Genomic DNA, 15526 nt, shown 5'->3' with positions numbered 1-15526 from the left:
AGCTCTTCAGCTATTGCGTGTGGTGGGTATGGTGGCCTACTGAGAAGTAAACAATAAAAATATACACAATCTGAACAGTTTTGAACACTGGTGGAATTTTCTGAAACAATGACGAAGTGTCAGGTTCTGACTGGAAATCGTCATGTTTCTCTACAGAAATGCAGCCAGGTTTTCTGTCCAGCTCTTCTGACACTTGTCAAAAAATAATCAGTGGGTGTGTTTAGCGCCATCACACTGCCCATATGGGGACTCATAGAGCCAGCAAGCCCAGCTACACAGAGATTGGGGTGGCATCTTTGAAGGGCACCCCAATCTGTACTAAAAATATACTCCCCCAACCCCCCACAGCCTTGGAGGGACCCCTGCCACAAGCTTTGGAGCGTCCACTCCCCCCACCACGGAAGTATCAGGGCCGAACTCTCCCCCTGCAGATTCTCCTCCGTTTACCCTTCTGCCCCCTCTCTCACCACACATAAGGGGAAGCCCCCCTCCCCCAAAGGAGAAGGGTTTACCCCTCTCAGTGCTCCCTCTCAGTGCTCCCAGCATTGTCCCCCCACAGTGCCAGGGGGCACTGCCCATCCTCTGCCCTCAATCCTGGGACCTCCCCTGGCACCTCCACACTCGGCATGGTCATCACGACTAGTTTTCGATTTTGAACATCAGTAGTGATTCCCGCCGGCATGACATCACACCAACGGGGAGAACATCGAATGCACCCATAAGCAATGGCGGTAAGCTGTATAATGATATGAAAAAACGGGGTTTTCGCCCACGGCGAATGGGCCCTGAGAATTGCGCCCACTGTTTAAATCAAGTTCATAATCTCAAGTAACTAGAACATGCAAATTATAATTCTCAAGTTTTGCTAAATTAAAAAGCATTAGGTTTTATTTGGCAAGTCAACTTTATGTGTATTGTATATTTTTTTTTAAATAATATTTTGTAAAGGTATTTGAAAATTTTTATAACAGGAACAAACACAATGACATCAACATGGCAAAATAAACATATCCCCCCAGCCCAATCTTCACACACCTCAACCATACAACAACAATCCGCCTCCCCCCCCCTTTGGAATACTGCATCTGCTGACATTTATAATTTTCCCCGAGAAAGTCGACAAACGGCTGCCACCTCCGGGAGAACCCTAACATTGACCCTCTTAAGGCAAACTTTATTTTCTCAAGACAGAGAAATCCAGCCATGTCACTAACCCAGGCCTCTACACTTGGGGGCTTCGAGTCCCTCCACATTAACAAGATCCATCTCCGGGATACTAGGGAGGCAAAGGCCAGGACGTCGGCCTCTTTCGCCCCCTGAACTCCCGGATCTTCCGACACTCCAAAGATCGCTATCTCCGGACTCGGCACCGCCTGTGTTTTTAGCACCATGGACATTGCTTTAGCAAAACCCTGGCAAAACCTTCTGAGTTTCGGGCATGCCCAAAACATGTGGACATGATTTTCTGGACTTCCCGCGCACCTCGCACACCTATCCTCTGCTGAAGAGATGAAGAGATGGTCTGTGCCTAATCCAAAATTGTCAAGTGGTGCGTTGTAGCAATAGATTTAGTGATCTTCAAATAGTTTCCTAAAGGCAGTTGAGATCAAAGTTGCCTTTGGCTGTCGTTCTTATTTGTAGAGAGGCTCTTTTGAAATCTTCTCAGTACAAAAGGTACTGGAGATATGAATCTGAAGCCTAATGAGATACCTCTGTCTCCTGGACATTGTTAGTAACTTGGTTGAGAACTGGAAAATAATCCCCTCCAAAGTAACAGAGTAACTTCAGAGCGATTTGTGGTCTGAGCCTATGTATCAGAAACATGTGATTCATTTTTTCATTTAACGAATCTCAGAGCAAGACTACAGCAGCAATAATGGAATGATCTGTGATTTGGCCTGCTCTAGGTATGCTAGCACTTTTTATTTATATCATGTATACTTCTTTTCAGATCATGTACATGTATTATCTGCTGGGGTGGAAGTTGAATAGAAAGTACACTACCTTATCAGGCAAATCTGAAGACGAAATGTCCACTGCAAATGCCTTAAAGGTAAAGAATGAGATTCACTTTCTCGAGCTTCAAAATGATGATATGTGATCAAGGTTTACAGAGCAATTTTCAGCATTTTAACTTGTCTCAACCTGCTTGTGTTAAACCGTGAATTGTAAACCCCAAACAACCGATGTGTTTGAATCAGATAAGGTGATAAAATGTAAAAGATATCAAGTTTGACTCCTAGCCCCTTCCCATTTTGAGATGAACAGAGATGAGACAAGCAATAGGCTGCCTACCTACTCCCAGGATGTGGGTGGTAATTTAAATATTTTAATGAGGCTGTAGCAGCCTTTACACCCTGGTTGGACAGTTTTACAAGACCTCAGGAAGCCAGGTAACTCAGGTTCGGCAATGATATCTTCAGGGAGAAGGACTGCAGGAATATTTAATATTTCCCCTTGCTCTAAGTATACTTTCTTCCCTTGGCTCAGCTCCTCCTACCATCTGTGCCTAGGCCATCCAGATAAATCATCCCTGAACTGAGGATCCAATCCATCCAGGATCAGGCCCCTTCCTGGAATCAGGAATCAGACTGTCCCTCTCCCAACGATTGAATCCTCCTCTGGATTGCATCCCTTGCTGCGGTTGGAATGAGACTGAGCCAAGAAGCAGCGGCATGCTTCATACCTGCCCTGGAGAGCTCTCCAACCACTGAAAGTCCTGCCATGCATTCAAGCTGACTTCCTGGAGGGGTCCCTATCAAAGGAATTCCATCTATCTGCCCAAAACCCAAACCACTCCTCTGTCCCCTGCTTAGCAAGCGCAGTCTGTCAGTATAGGAGTCTTTCTTTTTCAGGTAAGTGGAAATGTTAAACAAATGGGCTATCTGCATGCTTCTGTCACAGACAGTGGGCTGGATTCTCCGCCCCATGACATCTGGCCGAAATCAAGTTTTGCGGTAGGTGCCATCCATTGCTACACGCAGGCGCCCCACTGGTGGCGAGATTAGGATTCTCATCCGCACGCCAGCAGGAGGATACATGGGTTTGAGTAGGGCGATCGTTGCTCAGCACAACATCGAGGGCCGAAGGGCCTGTTCTGTGCTGTACTGTTCTATGTTCTATGTTCTATGCTTAGTGGGCCCGGCACCTCGCGATTTTCCGGGGAATAACACGGGTGGCATTAACAACAGGTATCACCAAAATCTATCCAAGGGCCACACCCCTCACCACAATGCGCTACTTGCCAACCACTCCCTACCACTCCCTAAATTGTAATTTATTTCACTGCTCTGTCTGGACTAATCTCTAGCTTCCAGGAGTCTCTTTTCTGGGAGGGGGGGGAGGGGCCCCCTTAGTTAGGGGGTCCTTTAGTTAGGGGGCCCCTGTGGGGGTCTCCCTCGGGGGATGGGGGGGGGCAGAGGGTCAGGTTGGGTCACCTCTATACTTTGGGGAATGGGGAGGCACCCAGAAAATCCAGGGGTGGGGGCTAATTTGTGGTGCAGGTGAGGTAGCCGGCCATGGGCCTTTGCTATTGGGCCGCCCGCTCAAAATGGCAGCCCGATAGCGGGTTTCCCTGGTAAATCCTCGTATTCCTTGCCATGCATAAATGTGCATGGTAAGGGAAACTCAATTGCTTCTGATAAGAGTGCAAATCAGTAGCTGTTCGCCTCCGGCGGGAGAACATACATTCAAAAATATGTGGTATACCTCATATTCCTTTCATATTTATTTTTTCAAAAAGACTGAGAAGGAGAACACTTACATCCTGGCTTTGGATGGGGACACTGACTTCCAACCCTCAGCCATAATCTTGTTAGTTGACAGACTGAGGAGATACCCAGGTGTCGGGGCTGCATGTGGTCGAATACATCCAACTGGAACAGGTATGCAGTTATATTTAACTCGACACAAAATCATTTCCACATAAACTCATTTCTGTATCTTTACTTTAATTGCAGTGCACATAATACAGGAAAAGAAAATAAGATAGGATCATAGATTGCTACGTATCAATGATATAAATGAAGAAAATGGTATTTCCAAAATATTTGGATTTTAAGTAAAACATTTAAACTGTGTCACGAAGTGAAGCATCAACTCAGCTTTTATCACCAACTCTACAACAAAGGACAGCAAATGAGTAAAAACATTAACTGAAGGATTCAGAAATGCTAAGATCCATCACAAGTTATTGCATTTAAACAGTTCAGTTTTGCATTTAGGTACCAAAAATAATTCCATTGGGAAAAAGACTAGGGGCAAGATTTAGCAGCCACTTTGAGCCAATTTGGTGTCAGGACGAAGTTGTTGAATCTTGCAAGAGGCCTCTCTCAGGTTGTGCGATGTTCGAAACGTCTCACCAGATTCAACGGAATCTTGTAAGGCGCCGCAATCGGATCTCAGGGTTGCATATTTAAATGAGCCATTAGGGTGCTGGGGAACTGCCAGGGTACCAGGCTGGCAGTACCAAGGTGCCCAGGTGCCACATTGACACACACAGGGGTCAGGCCCAGGGGCGTAGCCTTGCTATGTAGAGGGGGGAGTGAGGGGCTTTCCAGGTGCCTCCCCAAAGTTGGGGGAGGTGAAGAGGGGGGCAAAAATAACGGAGGCATGAAAGGGAAGGTGTGCGGGGTAAGATTAGATCAGCCGGTCAAAATGGCACCCCGATCTGTGAGGAGCTGAAGCTTGCCAGCAGGAAATACCTCTAACTGCGGCCTCAGCATAAAGAATCTCCCCAAGGCCAGAAAAGACCCGTTAAAGTTCCGTTGAATATCAGGATGTTTCCCGGTGTTGCAGGTGCTGAGAAACACGCCGCTAAATGTGCCGCTCAACTCAATTCGGCTGAATCGTGCCCCAGAATTTGTTTAATGTCACATGGAGGCAGGTTCACTAGAGGCATTCAGGAGAGCATCAGATGATTATCTGAATGGAAGCTTTCTTTCAATGTTCAAGGGAATGGGAAAAAGGTAGGAGAATGGTGCTAAGTCACGGGGCTCTTTCGTAGAGCCAGTGAAGCCACGATGGACTGAACGGCCTCCCTCTGCATCATAACAATTCTGTGATTTAAGTTGCTCTTCCATGTGATAATGAATGAGCGTATGAGTAAATAGGTGAATGTATAAGTGTGGCAGTTGGTAGGACGGGTGAGGTAAGTGGGTAGGGTGGCAGGTGGGTGAGATGGGTAAATGATTCAAGTAGGTGAGTAGGTAGGTGGGCCAGTCAGGTCAGGAGGGGTTGTTAGATAAAGACTAGGCAGTTTTGGTTGGGTGTGTGAGGAGGGGTTGAGGGGAGTCAGGTGGTAGAGGCTAGTCAGGTCAGGTCGAGTGTCAGAGGAGGTGTCAGGGGGTTAGAGGAAGGTAGTTGGGAGGGCAAAGGTCACTTGTCTTGTTACCCAGGAGTTATACCGGGCTACATTTTCCTTTTTTTATGGAGAGTATTGCAGTGGGTGGGAAAGGCACCATTGAAGCCACCGGCCCCAATGGCGGCGGCTTTCTCCACCATTTTGCTTGGAACGTTCAAATAATTTGAAGGGGCAGGTCCCGTGACATCACACGGGTTGGGCGGACCCTGATTGAGCCCACCCACCAACAAATTAGTATTTTTTAAAGACCAGGGCACCATTTTTAAAGGCCGCCACGGTACACAAAAGTCAGAATGGAACCCCGCCACACCACCCCAGACCGGATATTGGAGGGGTGAACCCTCCACTGGTGGTGTTGGAGTGTGGCTATTGACACGGAGGAGTCCCTCTGTGGGCCATGGAGCAGAGATTGAAGGAGGGCTCCTTGAGAACCCAATGGGAAGCTACTCTGTGATATGGCTGTGAACTGGCCAATTGATTAAAAAAATTTAGCATATGCCTCTGGTCTGTGGAGGCTGCACCGCTGCCTTTCCTACCACTGAAAATATACGGGAAGATATCAGGCTCCACTCATGATGCCTTCTGCTGCCAATTTGAAGTCTCCTGCCTCCCAAACGGTCACCAATGGGCTGGTAAATTTCAGCCCAGAGTATCTCCTCAGGCAGGGTACAGTCCATGGTAGTGTTGATTATACATGGCCGATGGAACAAGCCGGCTTTGACAAACTAAACTTTCTTACCTTATTCCATATTTTCTCATGGTAAATCATCAAATTTTAAAATTCATTAAACCTGCGCAGAATAGGGCAGCACGGTGGCGCAGTGGGTTAGCCCTGCTACCTCACTGCGCCGAGACCCCAGGTTCGATCCCGGCTCTGGGTCACTGTCCATGTGGAGTTTGCACATTCTCCCTGTGTTTGCATGGGTTTCGCACCCACAACACAAAGATGTGGAGGCTAGGTGGATTGGCCACGCTAAATTGCCCCTTAATTGGAAAAGATGAATTGGGTACTCTAAATTTTTTTTTTAAAAATCGGCGCAGAACAGTAAAGTGTATATTTCCTCACACCTCCTTCCTCTCAAAGGTCCTGTGGTCTGGTACCAGAAGTTTGAATACGCTGTTGGTCACTGGTTACAGAAGACGGCTGAACACGTGCTAGGCTGCGTACTGTGCAGTCCAGGATGCTTCAGTTTGTACAGGGCAGCAGCCTTAATGGATGACAATGTTGTGAAAAAATACACCACCAAAGCCACTGAAGGACACCATTTTGTCCAATATGATCAAGGTATGTAACTGCGTTGCCTTCTATATTGGGCTACAATTTCCACAAATTTTCCTCCGCAACCTTGGCAACGGTGTAAATGACTATTTGTAGTGTGGGTGGAAGGTTCCGATGTTCTCCCATCAAAGGTATGGTGGGGGATTGGGCAAAATTCTGAGGCAATTCTACCCCCAGTGTAAAAGAGAACCTGTCTCAATGTGAATGGGAAAGCTTTATGTGGCAATGATAATCAGATCATAAGAAATAGGAGCTAGAGCATTAATCTCATCAAGCCTGCTCCACCATTGAATAAGATCGTACAGTTTTGATTACGGCTTTAACTCCATTTTCATGCCTGAGCTCCATAATTATTAGCTCCTTGTTGTCTTTGTTGATTCAAAGATCTGCCTAACTCAGACTTGAATATACTTTTGACCAAACCTCCACAGTTTTTTGTGGAAGACATTCCCAAAGATTAACAATCCTCTGAGAGAAAAAGATCCTCCAGCTTAAATGGGGGGGACCCATATTTTTGAACTCATTCTAGATTGTTACACAAGAGGAAACATTCTCTCAGCAATTACCCCACCAAGGCCCCACAAAATCTTAAGTGTTTCAATAATATCACCTCTTGTTCTTCTGCACTCCAGTGAGTATGGCCCAGTCTGCTCAATCTTTTCTCATGAAACAAACCTCTCAAACCAGGAATAAGCGCAGTGGACCTTCTCTGAATATCTTCCAATACAAGTATATTCTTCCTTTCGTAAGGAGGCCAAGACTGTTCACAGTGCTGCAGATGCAGTCTCACCAATGCCCTATACAGTTATAGGAAGACTTTCCTCCTTTTAAACTCCACTCTCCTTGTAAAAAAAAACTTTCCATTTGCCTTCCCAATTACTTGCTGTACCTGAACGCTGACTTTTTGTGATTCATGTACAAGGACACTCAGATCCTCTTGTACTTCAGCATTCTCCAATCTCTCGCCATTTAAATAATATGCCACTCTTCGATTATTCCTGCCAAAGTGGACAACCTCTTATTTTCCAGTATTATACTTCACCTGAAAATTTTTGCCAACTCACTTAGCATCTCTATATCCTTTGCAGACTCTTTCGGCATAGTTCCCCCAGTCACATCAAAGCAGCTAAGTGCGGTGGTTTCTTTTTCACAGCAGGAAGCACTTAACTCCCTTTGATGTGGTGAGGGGCTGTCAATCATACCAAGAGTGTTTATAAACATTGTGGTTAGCATCAAAGCAGGGGAATGGCCATGCATTCAAATGTGAGGGGAAAGATCATTGAACAATCCACCAAGCAGCTGCCTCTGGAGGAATATAGCTGTCAATCTGGGCTAACCCAGCATATTGCTGTGTGAAATTGAATGGAAGACCTGCAATTCAAAGGATGTCAAGGGATTTAAATGCCTTCGAAGTGTACTCGACTTTCCAGAAAGTCTCTAACACTTGTAATAGCTGCTGCTTTGAACATTTCTGTCTGAAGCTGATGTTATGAAAGGGTAAGTGAAAATGCAGTGTTTTTTCAACCTTCAGTTTTCAGCCGGGGATCTCTGAGGGCTGGATCTCTTTTGGGGATCTGATGGGGGGTCTCTGTTGGGGGCATGCCTTTTTACCATTTTTCCCTACTCTGATCTTGCTTGCTGGTGAGCACATATATTTGTACACTCCTGTCACACCAGTCAGTTTCTTTCAATAGGAAAAGCTGATGTAAACTGAGAGGAAAGTATATGAAATTACCCCATCCACCGTTGGTGTCATGTTGTAACAATGGACCAAGAGTAGGAACGATAAATCAAAGGGAAAAATTATAACATTATGTAAATTTACATTAGTTTAACCACACACTAATCATTTAGTGTATGAATCATCCAGGATACATATTTTACTGAAGGCAAGGATAACCCTTGTACCAAGAGAATCTAATATTTTTGAATGATTTAAATGAGCAGTCATAGTATGATGGGCAAGTAAGTACTTTTAACTGTGATGTGCATCAATCAACTCTTACAGGAGAAGACCGTTGGCTATGTACATTATTACTGCAACAGGGTTGGCGTGTCGAATACAACGCAGCTTCAGATGCCTTCACAAACGCACCACAGGAGTTCAAAGAATTCTACAACCAACGACGCCGTTGGGTGCCGTCGACTTTGGCAAATACAATTGACCTCTTAAACAGTGGAGCACAAACCTCCAAGAGAAACCCCTCAGTTTCAAAACTCTACATTCTGTACCAGATAATTGGAACAGCAGCATCGATTCTGGGTCCTGCCACTGTGGTTTTGATGATAGCAGGTGACTATGGCTTTCTACCATATTCTAGTAGCTTCTCACCTAGAACTGGGATATTATCCTTCAACAATAGGCCCCATTTCATTTCTACTGTGATGAGTGCCAGAAATTGATACATACATATATGTTGTATTATATGTATCTGGTGTAGTAATGGTTTTAAAAACCTGTGTTTGGGTGTGTATATACCTGTTGCAGTAATTTTTATTAAAATCCTGGTTTGAAAGACATCCAGACTTTGTGGCTACAAAAGGTGCAATTATGATGTCATAAAAGTGAGATAATGCTTCTTTGCAACCTCTATATGTTTACAAAGAGAGGCCTAATGGATTTTTTGTTCTGATTTCTGGGGAGTAGATAATTAGAGACATTAGCCAGGATTCTCTAACCCGGCACCGGGTCGGAGAGAATCGCCGGGGGGAGACGCGAGAATCGCGTCCCGACGCTGGCTTCCCCTTCTCCGGTGTCGATTCTCGGGCGCCCGCGGGATTCCCGCCGCGCCGGTCGAGGGCCGTTGACAGCGGCCCCGAATTGGGCCACGATGGGCCGATGAGTTTGGTCGAGTCGCGCCGGCGTGGGTTACTTACAGAACAGCTTTAATATAGGAAGTCACCCCTGGAAACCTCTTAGAAAGGTGGGACAATCGGACACCTGGTGGCAGGGCCAGGAGCTGCCTCAGGCTTGATCTCTCCTGCTATCTTAACTTCATTGGAAATGCAGTGAAAAAATTGTTTATTCTGAAATTATGGTGGTTCAGCAGGAGTAACTTCAAGCATATTCTTGACTGTGGTCTCATAACTAGATATTGAGGAAGTTGTGCTGATTGGTATCAGCGAATGAAAAACAGAAATGTATAATAAGATATCATATATTGATTAACATTAAATTAATGAGGCTGGGAACAGAAAGCTTAAAGGATAACTTTGTTCTTTGTTTTATCCAATCTTAATAATACAAATGTTCTATTTAATACATGGTAGATGACATTTTGCTGTACAATATCTTTCACAGGAGCATTTACCTTTGTGTTTGGCTGGAATGGAAATGTTGCTCTGGCATTTGGTATCTTGCCTCCTGCCATCTACATACTGATCTGTTACAAAGTCAAATCAGATACCCAGATCACCATTGCTGCTGTAATGAGCATCTTTTACGCCTTTCTAATGATTGCAACAATAATGTCCATTGTTGGTGAGTGTTTCATTCATTATTCTAGAAATACATTTTATATTACACAGGAATTAACTTTTATCAACATAAATCTTTGAAATTAATCTTAATATTTTGTGATATGGGTTATCTTTTTGTGTTTATATTAATTTATTAATTAGTTTTGCACACCATTATAAACCACCATATTAAAGAAATGTAGTGGTAATCAAAGCAATCTTTTGACATCTGAAATTGCCAGATAAGAAAGTGAAATATAACTTAAAATGTAATGTAAAGTACTGAAGAACATAAGGACAGGAATATGTAATTCAGCCCTCAATCATGTTCCGACATTCGACTAGATCATGGCTAATATTTTTATTCTTAATATCTTGTATCTTAATTGTTTTGGTTCCAAACTCTTGTGCTCACTTGATAGTTCTCCAAGTTTCCCATTCCTGTTTTGAAGTCATTTTTGGACCATCATAAATCAATGATTTATTATAAAACTTCTTGCATACTTTCCATTATCTTGTTCATTATAAATTCCTATTTCCGAGGTTTTAATAGAAATTGCCCATGCAGAGTTTTTGCCAGTGAAAGCACTACAGAAAATGACTTTAAACTGGGAAACTGGATTACTCCTGTATGGTTTAGTCCAATTAGCCCTCGCCCTCCAACCTTGATTCACAGGAAGACTACACTTTGAATCTCACATCAGGAGGTAATATATTGGGTTAGATTGTCTGCTGTCAGGATTCTCCGTTCCGTTGGCAGCGCACCCACGCCTGGGGATATCCCGGCAGCATGGGGCTGCCCACAGTAGGAAACCCCATTGGCCGGCTGGCGGGAAGGAGAATCCCACCTGTCATGATATGCACTCATGCACATAATGAGATACAGACAGGCAGTGACAGACATCCAGTACAGCCAATCAACATACAGGACAGAACACAACCACTCACCAGGCAGAACACTAGAGGGGGGTTACCCACTATAAAACACACGAGGCATCAGCGCTCTGCCTCTTTCCACTGGTGACAACTGTAGTGACAGTCGGGGTGTATATATCAGTTAGCACCTTCTACACGTGGCCCACAGCTAGTCTGGTCTAGTTAGTTATAGTCAGCACACTTAGATTAGTAGAGTGTCAACCCACAGCAAGCTGTGTACACTGCTCCAGAAGTTCAATAAAACGTATTGACTAATGTCTAAGTTTGGTGTCTACTTTACAGTACAAATGCATCCAGTTACTGTCCGTGTTACCCCAGGGTGAATAACACAACACCACCCATGGGAATTTGAATAGTGAATTAAATAAATTGGTGTCTAATGTTGCAAATAATTTTATTTGATAAATATATGTGCTCAGAAGTACACACTCACACATACATACACAAGCCTCCACCAAGGAGGCCATCTGGACACGTGTGCATCCTGTCATAACCCCTATGAGGACCATGGGGAAACTATCACTGATCTCCCCGGGACTCGTGAAGTACAAGCCCCCCCGACAGGGGAGCGGAGGCCATCCCACTGGGGCTCGTTATGTACTAATATAAAAGCTGGCTCACAGCAGGGCCTAGGCGGTTAGGGAGTGATATGTTGCTTTGAGCAGAACAATATAAATAGTTAATAAATCAACGTTTGTTTATCACTAGCGCCCTCAAGTTATTAAACTTGCGACGAAGATTAAAAAAGCTCCGGACTTGCTCGTAGAGCCGCCTGACTGCCGGAAGTTACTGATTGGGCCATAATGCCATTACCATTGAAAATGCCGTTGCTTGGAAAGTTAGAAGCCTTTGACGCAGGCCTGGAAGATTAGAACCAGTATGCGGAACACATAAGGGATGGGATTCTCCCATCCCACGGCAGAGTGTCCACGCCATCGTGAACGCCGTCGTGACCACTGCCAGGAAGGCCAGCATGGCGCTGGAGCGGTTCACATGCTCCAGTTGCTGATCCCAGCGCGAACTGGTCGCCGCTGGATCCACGCATGCACAGTGGCCTCCAGTTATGAAATTCTTGACCCGTTTAAGAGGTCTGGCTGAACATTGTGAATTCAGGCTGTCCCTCTCTGAGATGCTGAGTGACCAACTCGTGTGCGGCATCAACAACACAGCCACACAAAGGAAGCCATTAGCAGAACCCATCCATTGAACTTTTTCTATCTCCAAACCCCCTCAGCATCAAGGAATAGTACTGTTCTGGCTAAGTTCCTCCAAGAGGCCAGCCTCAAAGTCAGTTCCGCAGCAGGTTTAAGACCTCGGGTGCTACCGCTGACCGATGGGCTACCTCCCCGAAGATGACGGGGAACGCCCCTGCATTACCAATTGTGTGGAAGGCGAACACATGACAGTCAGGGCCGCCAGGTTCCATGTGTCCATGACAACCATCCATCGCCGCAAGCCAGAGCTTTACTCATGGGCACCCCGGATGTGGAGAACTGTTTAATGCAATTCAACTGTGTCATGGCTCCAAAAGTAGCACCAGTCCGGGTCACGCTACAGGTTAATGTTGATTTGGTGACTATAGAAATGGACACCGGGGCTGCTGTCTGTATTGTGGACCTCTCGGCATTTCGACAGCTTTGTGCAGGGATCACGCCACTGTCACTTGCGATACCGAGATACGATTGGCAACCAACACTGGGGAGCCTTTAAAGATTGTGGGGACCACCATGGCTCTGGTGATACATGGGCAGCAGTTGGTTCGCGTTCCATTGGTTGTGGTGCAGGGACCTGGGCCAAACTTATCAGGGCAAGGCTGGTCAAGACTCGTTTCGACTGGCAACAGGTCTTCAGGTGCATGGACACCTGAAATCTGCAAGACATGCTGAGTAAATACCTCAAGGTGCTCCAGGAGGCCCTGGATAGGATAATGGGGCCAAAACTCATATCTATGTGGATCTGGAGGCTTGACCCTGATATTTCAGGGCGAGACCTGTTCCTTATGCTTTACTGGAGAAAGTTGACGCGGAGCTTTGGCGCCTGCAAAATCAGGGTGTCATACGCCAGGTTCAGTTCACGGAATGTGGTGCCGGTATTGAAACCCAATAAAACTGTCCATTGCTGCGACAATTTTAAACTCATGGTGAACAGGACCTCGCGACTGGACTGATATGCGATGCCCTGGGCAGACGATTTATACGTCAGGTTGGCTGTCCACAAGTTGGACATGAGCCATGCATATCTGCAGGTAGTGCTAGACCCAGAGTCCAGAAAGTTTGCCACTATCAATAACAATCGGGGGTTGTTTGAGCACACTCACCTCCCGTTCGGGATTTTATCGGCCCTGATGATCTATCAGTGGCCCTAATGATCTTTCAGCGGGTGATGGAGAACCTTTTGCAGGGCCTACCAAAGGTGCCCATCAATTTGGACAACGTTCTCATCACGGGATCCAGGGCAGAAAAACATAGATAACTGGCGCTGTCCCATGTAGGTTGAAGAGGAGCTGTGTTTCGCACAGTGTTGGTTTTGCACAGTGGGCTAAACAGCTGGCTTGGAATGCAGAACAAGGCCAGCAGCGCGGGTTCAATTCCCGTACCGGCCTCCCCGAACAGGCACCGGAATGTGGCGACTAGGGGAGTTTCACAGTAACTTCATTGAAGCCTACTTGTGACAATAAACGATTATTATTATTATTATTCTGTGCTAGAGCAGTTACCTATCTTGGTTATAGAGTGGACAGTAATGGTCTACACCCAGTGGAAGATAAGGTTCATGCCATAAAAGGGGCCTGGACGCTGAAGAACGCTTTTTTAAGCCTGGTCAACTATTATGGGAAGTTCATTGCCAACTTGGCCTCTCTGTTGACTCTGCTCCATATACAATTGAGAAGGACCAGGAATGGTGCGGGGGCCCTTCGCAAGAGAAAAGATTTGTTGCTGCTAAGAAAGATCTTTCCTCCACACAGTTTCTTGCACATTATGATCCTGCTAGGCCCCTAATCTTTACATGTGATGCTTTCCCCTACGACATTGGGGCAGTGCTTGCCCATGGATGGGACAACGGCATGGAACGCCCCCATTGCATTTGCTATGAGAGCTCTGGTGCACACAGAGCCCAGATAGAGAAAGGAGGCTTGACGGTGATTTTTGGGATATATAAATTCTGCCAATATGCTTATGGGCGACATTTTGGCATTGTAACCGACCACAAGCCGCTGCTCGGCCTGTTCAGGGAGGATAAGGGAATCCCTCCAATTGGATCGACTCGGATCCAGCATTGGGCGCTCCTGTTCGCTGCTTGGCAATACTCATTCCAGCACTACCCGGGCACAAAGTTACTCATGCGGACGCCCTCAGCCGTCTGCCGTTTCCTGTGAGCGCCCAGTGCTCACCTGTGGCGGATAAGGTAATTGCAACTCTCAATTTTATATGCACCTTGCCAGCTATGGCTGCTGAAGTGCACACATAAACACAGCAGGACCCGGGGTTGGCGAAGCTTCGCCTCATGCTGTTGAGTGTCGGAAAAATGGACGCCCTTCTGGTAATCCTGTAGCCTTTCTCCAAAAAGTTCACCGAGCTCAGTGTAGAGGACAATGTCATATTGTGGGACCCCGTGTGGTCAACCCTTCACAGGGCCAGGAAGCCCTGGTACAGCAACTTCACAGTAGCCATCCAGGAGCATCTAAAATGAAAATGTTGGCCCACAGTTATGTGCCCGGTATTGATGGGGACATCGAAGGGGTCGTGTGCAGCTGCTCGGTGGGCCAAGAGCCTCAGAAACCTCCCTCCACCCTTGGGAAAGGCCGGGACTCCTATGGGTATGCCTACATGCGGATGTTGCGGGACTGTTTCTGGGGTCCATGTTCCTTGTGCTTGTGGATGCTCACTTGAAGTGGCTAGAGGTGTGTAACATGGTCTCCACAATGTCGAGGGCCATAATAGAGAAGCATTGGTGCGTTTTTATCACCCATGAGTTCCTGAGGTCCTGGTGATGGATAATGGGACATATTTGCCATATTTACTAAGAGTAACTGCATTCGGCACATTCAAACCACTCCTCATCAACACTCCTCCAATAGTCTAGCAGAAAGGGTGGTCCAGACCGTCAAGAGGGGCTTAAGGAAGTAGTCCATGGGGTGGATGGACACACGTCCCATGACAATTGGAATTGCACCGGCGGAGCTGTTGATGGGTCGCAATCTGGACCCGGCTGAGTCTGACATTTTTCCAAGTCTCGGCAGAAAGGTTGATGTACAACATGAAATGCAGAAACACCACCATGACTGGACGATTCCCGAGTGCACATTTCAGTCCTGGGATGCGGTCTACAGTTGGAATTTTGGTGATGCAGCGTTGTGGCTCCCAGGAGTATGACTGGAACAAATGGGTCCAGTCTCTTTTAAGGTCCAGATTAAAGGGAATGTCCACCACAAACACTTGGACTACCCGGTGAGGCAGGAACTGGCACAGCTCGACGCCCGACCAGTGGTA

At 46.2% G+C, this 15526-nt stretch overlaps 1 protein-coding gene across 1 annotated transcript in view; it reads left to right on the top strand.

Annotated features, from left to right (window-relative positions):
- The window catches only part of LOC119972198 (chitin synthase chs-1-like), an 88052-nt gene that overhangs the window by 33479 nt on the left and 39047 nt on the right, over positions 1-15526 (top strand). The window contains exons 8-12 of the mRNA XM_038808539.1: positions 1952-2053; positions 3743-3884; positions 6447-6647; positions 8650-8934; positions 9943-10122. Coding sequence (XP_038664467.1) covers positions 1952-2053; positions 3743-3884; positions 6447-6647; positions 8650-8934; positions 9943-10122 — 910 coding nt within the window. The remainder of the gene's footprint in view (positions 1-1951; positions 2054-3742; positions 3885-6446; positions 6648-8649; positions 8935-9942; positions 10123-15526) is intronic.

This window comes from Scyliorhinus canicula, chromosome 1 (genome assembly GCF_902713615.1).
Source record: "Scyliorhinus canicula chromosome 1, sScyCan1.1, whole genome shotgun sequence".
NCBI classification, from domain to species: domain Eukaryota; kingdom Metazoa; phylum Chordata; class Chondrichthyes; order Carcharhiniformes; family Scyliorhinidae; genus Scyliorhinus; species Scyliorhinus canicula.
The sequence above is the reverse complement of the archived record's forward strand: the minus strand, read 5'-3'. Positions and strand labels throughout refer to the sequence as shown.